Consider the following 6,245-nt stretch of genomic DNA (forward strand, 5'->3'; position numbering starts at 1 on the left):
CAGTTAACTCTCACTGTCACGTGCGTTTTCGAATTAAAAAAAATATTGGAAAAAAAATTATCAAATCCTTCGATTTTTATGGCCCTGGAGCAGTTAAGCTTGGCTGCCACTCCAGACCCAGTTGACGGCCAAACAGACGCCGTCAACGCCGCCACTAACGGCGTCGAATCCCGTCCAGCGTCTGTTGATGGCGGTGATGACGTCAGTAAAGCTCCCAGGCTTCCTCGATGGACGAGGCAGGAAATTCTCGTACTCATACAAGGGAAAAGAGTCGCCGAGAACCGAGTCCGGCGTGGACGGGCCGCGGGCCTGGCTTTCGGTTCGGGACAAGTGGAACCCAAGTGGGCCTCGGTTTCTTCTTACTGTAAGAGGCACGGCGTGAACCGGGGACCGGTGCAGTGTCGGAAAAGGTGGAGCAATTTGGCGGGTGATTTTAAGAAGATCAAGGAATGGGAAAATAACATAAAGGAAGAAACTGAGTCATTTTGGGTTATGAGGAACGATTTAAGGAGGGAGAGGAAGTTGCCGGGGTTCTTCGATAAAGAAGTTTATGATATTCTCGACGGCGGCGCCACAGGAGTCCCGGGTTCGGCCACGGCTCCCGGTTTGGCTCTGGCTTTAGCTCCAACTCCCGTGGTGCAGGACGTGGCGGAGGATGTCGAGGCTGTTTTTGATAGTGGAAGGAGCGCGGCAGCAGAGGATGGTCTTTTTTCGGACTTTGAGCAGGATGATGCTGCTGGGAGCCCGGAAAAGGTAGAGCCGGCGGTAGCAGCTGCTGCTGGAAAGGCGGTTCCAGCTCCTATGCCTATTTCAGGTAATCTGAGAATAGTGAAAAGAGTAGTGAAACTTTTCAATTCGTATTATATATATATATATATATGGTTATTTACAATGAATTGCTAATTAGTAATTAACATTGAATCAAAGCCTTTAATTCTGTTTGTGGTTTTGTTTTAATACTATGATAATTTCATTGGGACTCTAATTGGTTCGTAAAGAAAAAAGAAGTTTGTTTTTCGGTGGAGGTGTGTGTTTGGGCAATGTTGGCAACTTCTTTTAGCCTTTTCTTTTTTCTAGGAATATTTATTCTTTTATCATAAGGCCGTGGCTGCTTTCTTTTTTTGAGGTATTTGTTTGGGCATTTTCCTTCTCCTCTGGATCTTCCACCGAAATCGAGGGAAAGGGTATGATTGGTCGACTTAATACTGATATGGGTTTTGTTTTCTTACTGTAATGCTCACAGAGAAGCAGTACCAGCCACAGCCAGCTGTTCGAGGGAATCAGAGTCAAGGTAATACAATCAACTCTTTTACCTTTTCCTCAATTAATGTGCTGTTTTCAAGATTTGTCTCTGTTGTTAGTACTAAGACGTTTTCAATATCAGGAATTGCTCAACTCAGGTATCATAATGTTGTTTCTAACATATTCTACGCCAGAATGTAGGAAAGTTTTGTCCAATTAGCTGATTGTTGTAGTCAATGAAGGAAGAAAACTAAAAAATGATCAGTCACGTTGATGATTCCTTGACTAATCACTTAGAACTTAATAAGAGTTACTTCCAAGTTTTAGAGCTTTTCTGAATATATCTTGTCATGTCTCAATTGCTTTGTGTATAATTGTCATGTTCGAGATTCAACCATGTGTTAGTGAAATATGCCTCTTGTTTTAGAAGAGACCAAGTGGAAACAACACCTTGAATTCAACGCTTACGGCAAAAGATTTAAACCAGGTTTAGACAAAAATTGACTAGGGCTATTGAAAAATATTGCACCAGAAGTGATTTATATGTCATTTTAATTGTCTCTAAACCAGAAGGGGCTTAAAAATGCAGTGCAAGTAGTGAATGGCAAAACGTCTCCTGTTCTTATTAATAATTTTACCCTCAGGTACAACAAATGAGAAACCTCCAAATTCAAGCTCGAATCCCGAGATAGGTTCTGCCTCTCTAGAAGCGAGGAAGAGGAAAAGGATGGGAGTGGATGGAGATGAGGAAATGAGCAGTATGCAGTATCACCTGATCGACGTCTTGGAAAAGAATGGTAAAATGCTGGTGGCTCAACTGGAAGCTCAAAACACCAACTTCCAACAGGATAGGGAGCAACGGAAAGACCATGCTGATAACTTAGTTGCTGTTCTTAACAAGCTTGCAGACGCTCTAGGGAGAATAGCTGATAAGTTATAGCTGGGGGCAGTCAGAATACGTTGTACATAGACAAGTACTGCTCGATAGATGGTAGCTCACGTTTGAAGAATTTATGAATCAAATCTTGATCAGGAAGATACTTTCTTATATGCATTTTTCGTTTTATTTTTACCCTACATATTCTTATTTACTTTCTACCATACACCCATAAATAAGTTGAGAATTTTGAGGTCCATCCAACATTTTCTACTTCTTTTCTGTTATACATCTCTTTCTCCCAGTGAGATTATATGAATTTTTTCCCTTCTACTATTATTGTACAGGCTATTATTTATTTACAGAGCAACATGAACTAGTCATATTACTTTCTCTGCCTTCTCATTTCAACATTTTGACCTTTCGAGGCATTTTCCTTGGTTTTTATCTATTACTTGTGCAAGTGTTGCATGCAAGACTTTGGCTAATTTATGTATTAATTATCACAGTGCGGCAGCATAATTATTTAAGACATGCCCGCAGCTTGGTATGGGATTAATGGGTCACCAAGATTTCTTTAATCCTGGTGCAGGACTCAGGACACGGTTCCTTATCACATAAGCGATCAGCTCCAAACTTGATCCTGTTACATAAATCTGCGAGAATGCCTCGTGAGCCTAAGCAAATGCCAAATATAAAGAGATTCTTGAGATTCAGGAATGAAGAAAATTATCAATATATATATATATATATATATATTTTCAAAAGAAGACTATCATTTAACATTTGGAATGCTTATACATTATGTTACCATCATTGTGCAATCCTGCCTAATAAAAGAACACACAACTCGGGGAGAAACGGTCGTAAGCACCTTCAGCAAACTCTTCAACAGTTAAGGGCAGTTCCACATTATACACTGGAGTCATCAGACTGTAATTTTAATTGATAGATGTGACCCCAATTTTGGACAACAGCAAGTACCATCTGCTCTGAACTTGTTTCTGGTTCATCATCTTTTGTTGAACCAACTTCATATTGCTAGGTTGCACCTGCTGCAATGCCCACATGGTGCCTTGTTGAGTGCAATGCGAAATATAACGAGACTCAAGAATGAAGAGAAGATATTCATTTAACATTTGGAATGCTTCCACACTAACTTTCCATCATTCTGTAAAAGAGCTGTGGTTGTGAAAACACAACTCGGGAGAAACAGTCAAAAGCACCTTAAGACATTTCGGTAGCAAATTCCTGGAACAGTTTAAGAGCTGCTCAACATTATACATCAGAGTCATCTGACCGTGATTTTACTCGATAGCTGCGAATGCATTTTTGAACAACAGCAGCAGCATCAGCTGCACTTGTTTCTGATTCATCATCTTCTGTTGCACCAACTTTATAATGCTGGGTTGCACGCGCTCCAATGCCCACAGGGAGCTTTGTTTGGTGCAATGACTTCTTACTTTCATCTTCCTCCTTAACCTCACCCCTACTGCTTCCTGGTTGAATATTGCCCGCTTTTCTCTTTGCGTTAAAAGTCGCCAACTTTGTAACATCCCAGGGTACATCATCCAGCTTAGGTTTTGTCTTTTGAACAAGCTTAAGGAAGTACATACAAACTTGAGCATTGGATTCTTTATCAACTTCACTTGATGAATCAAAACTGTAACCTGTATACCTAGAAAAATTTATATAATCTGGAACTGCACAAGCATTTTCAGCTGGTAAATATCCACAATCTGAATCTTGGGAACTCATTGGGAAGGTGCCAGTAGGGTCATCATCAAACTTTATTGATGAGTCTTCGAAATCATTTTTACAAGCAGAGTCAAACCTGACACGCTTTTGTGGCTTGAAACCTACATAGTTGTCTTTCCTTTTCAATATAGACCTCAATTGGCAACCATTATTGGATACCTCAACATTTAATTCTCTAATTTCAGCATTGCACCCATTATGATTATTGAGCTTCCAGGCTTCTTCATAATCTTCTTTCAGTCCAATCCTTGCCACCATGTGATTAGCAGGGAACACCTTGTTACTGGCATGATTTAATGCACTATAAAGCACATTCTGAGAATTCAAGTAAGACCCATGATCAGCAATATCACTCATATAAAGGCGTTCACCAGCATTCTCTCTCCCTGAGGCCACTTTGTCATATTCATCTTCCTCTTCCTATATCAAATAGTAAACAAACATCAGCTTTACTGTAAATAGACTAAAAGGAAAAGTAAGAAGTGGGGAAATAAACATGGACACTCAGTAAACAAAACATGCAATAGCCTCATTGACAAATAACAGAGGAACACAGTCTCTCTCCTAGTTACCAAGCTTAAGTGGTGGACCTAGTACCAGAGTCATTTAATACCTTTTAACTTAACAGGTACAGTTCCTTTTATTATTATGAGTTCATTGATATTCAGGGAGCACATTTACCCAACTACAACATGAAGCAATCAAACAAATTAATTCATGATAAAATCATTGAAGTCAGCTTCAACCAGGCTGAATTACTAGCTGATTAGACACGAAGTAGAAGTACTCATACTAAGAGGTTTGAACCATCTTCATAAACTACTTTAGCGCCTTAAAGTAGTACATTTTCCGGATGCACATACTGGCCTCCTTCAATATACTAGAGGCTGATGACCTGCTTTCATCCCAATATAAGGGTTCTTTCCCGAAATTCACCTTATTCATTCACATTGCTTACAACTTGTGTGAACATTATTAAGTAGAAGTTTCTCAATCTGTCAAGAATTCAACAAGTATATATTGATTTCACCGTACATCTAATGTCAACCTAATGTCCCAACTATGAAAAACAGTATTAAACTTTGACGATGCCCCAATGCCGGGCCAAGAAGCTTCTTAGACCACTCATCAAAGTATCAGCTTGAAAATTCAATTTACCCTATAATCAAAATATCTGAAACGAAATCACCATAGAGCCCTCCGTACAAGAAAAGAAGGAATACATACAAACAGGTCAAAGCATAACTAAGTTAAAATTAAAGAAATAAGAAGAAGCAAATACAATATTTAAAAAAAACAAAATTATAACATACCTCATTGTCGAGAGTCGAATCCATTCCTATAAAAGATCTGATCTCCCATTCATCTCCACCACCGTCGATTCTTCTACTACGCAACAAACTCGAATCGCCATCATCCTCGTCATCATCAACGTTATCGAGATCATCTTCCAGTTCTTTACGCGGTAACCTCCCGCTCCTATACCTCCTTTCCTCCTTCAAGAACTCAAGAAACGACGACGAACACAACCCCTCCTCTCGTTCGGCGGCGGAATCTCGCCTCCATTCTCTCCTCTTGACCTCATCGTCGGTGAGAGACCAGAGAGGTGGCCGCTGCTGTTGAAGAGGTGAAGATTGAGATGATTGGAGCGATCCGAAGATTTTTTCCACTCGAGTGTTGAAGCTATCGTCCATGGGAGCTGTTGGCTATGGAGGATTTCCGGTGATGGCTTTTCGGTGTTTTAAAATGGAGGCAACGCACCGCCCTTGCGGAGGGATTTTTTTTTTATTTTGTTTGGGGCGTTGTGGTAAATTTAAATTTTGGGCCGGCCCAGAGAGACTGAGCCGTTTTTCAATTGACTGAACCAACCCAATCCTGATGGGGTTGGAGATTGAATATTAGGAAATGATTGATATAAGGAGACTAAAAGTGTAATTTTTTATAATGTATTTAATTAAATTATATTATATTATTTATTTTATAATAAATTATTATAATATAAGATTACAATGTAATTACATTCTAGTTAAGGGATGTAATGTGATTATAGTTTAAAATCAATACAATCACATTACATTGTACTCTGTAATATTATTAAATGTATTTTTACTTTTCAACTTTATTATCTTGTTAAAAATATTTTGTAATGTTATAATTAAAATAAAAAATATTAAAATATAATATAAGAAATTAAAATTTATATAATATAGATAAAAAAATTAAAATAAAATATATAATATCAAAAATTATATTAAAAATAAAAATAAAATATATAAGATTATAATAAAAATAAAAATAAAATATATGACATTAAAAATATATTTAATAGATAATATTATATAAAAATTAAAAACAAAAAAAATAAGTA

General features: G+C 38.1%; 2 protein-coding genes across 2 annotated transcripts; one reads left to right on the plus strand and one right to left on the minus strand.

Annotated features, from left to right (window-relative positions):
• Positions 1–6: 6 nt before the first annotated feature.
• Positions 7–2,512, plus strand: LOC110415050 (Homeodomain-like superfamily protein). The gene is made up of 3 exons (XM_021426527.1): positions 7–814; positions 1,244–1,291; positions 1,887–2,512. The coding sequence occupies exons 1-3, from the start codon at positions 79–81 to the stop codon at positions 2,180–2,182; spliced, it is 1,080 nt and encodes a 359-aa protein (XP_021282202.1). The 5' UTR covers positions 7–78; the 3' UTR covers positions 2,183–2,512.
• Positions 2,513–2,845: 333 nt separating this feature from the next.
• LOC110417678 (uncharacterized) lies at positions 2,846–5,754 on the minus strand. Its single transcript, XM_021430146.2, has 2 exons — positions 5,191–5,754; positions 2,846–4,297 (listed from the first exon to the last, which is right to left on the minus strand). Exons 1-2 carry the CDS (start codon positions 5,569–5,571, stop codon positions 3,398–3,400), a joined length of 1,281 nt encoding a protein of 426 aa, XP_021285821.1. The 5' UTR covers positions 5,572–5,754; the 3' UTR covers positions 2,846–3,397.
• Positions 5,755–6,245: the final 491 nt, after the last annotated feature.

The sequence above is a fragment of the Theobroma umbraticum genome, unplaced genomic scaffold (genome assembly GCF_002168275.2).
Source record: "Theobroma umbraticum cultivar Fairchild unplaced genomic scaffold, ASM216827v3 scaffold_30.0, whole genome shotgun sequence".
Classification (NCBI taxonomy): Eukaryota; Viridiplantae; Streptophyta; class Magnoliopsida; order Malvales; family Malvaceae; genus Theobroma; species Theobroma umbraticum.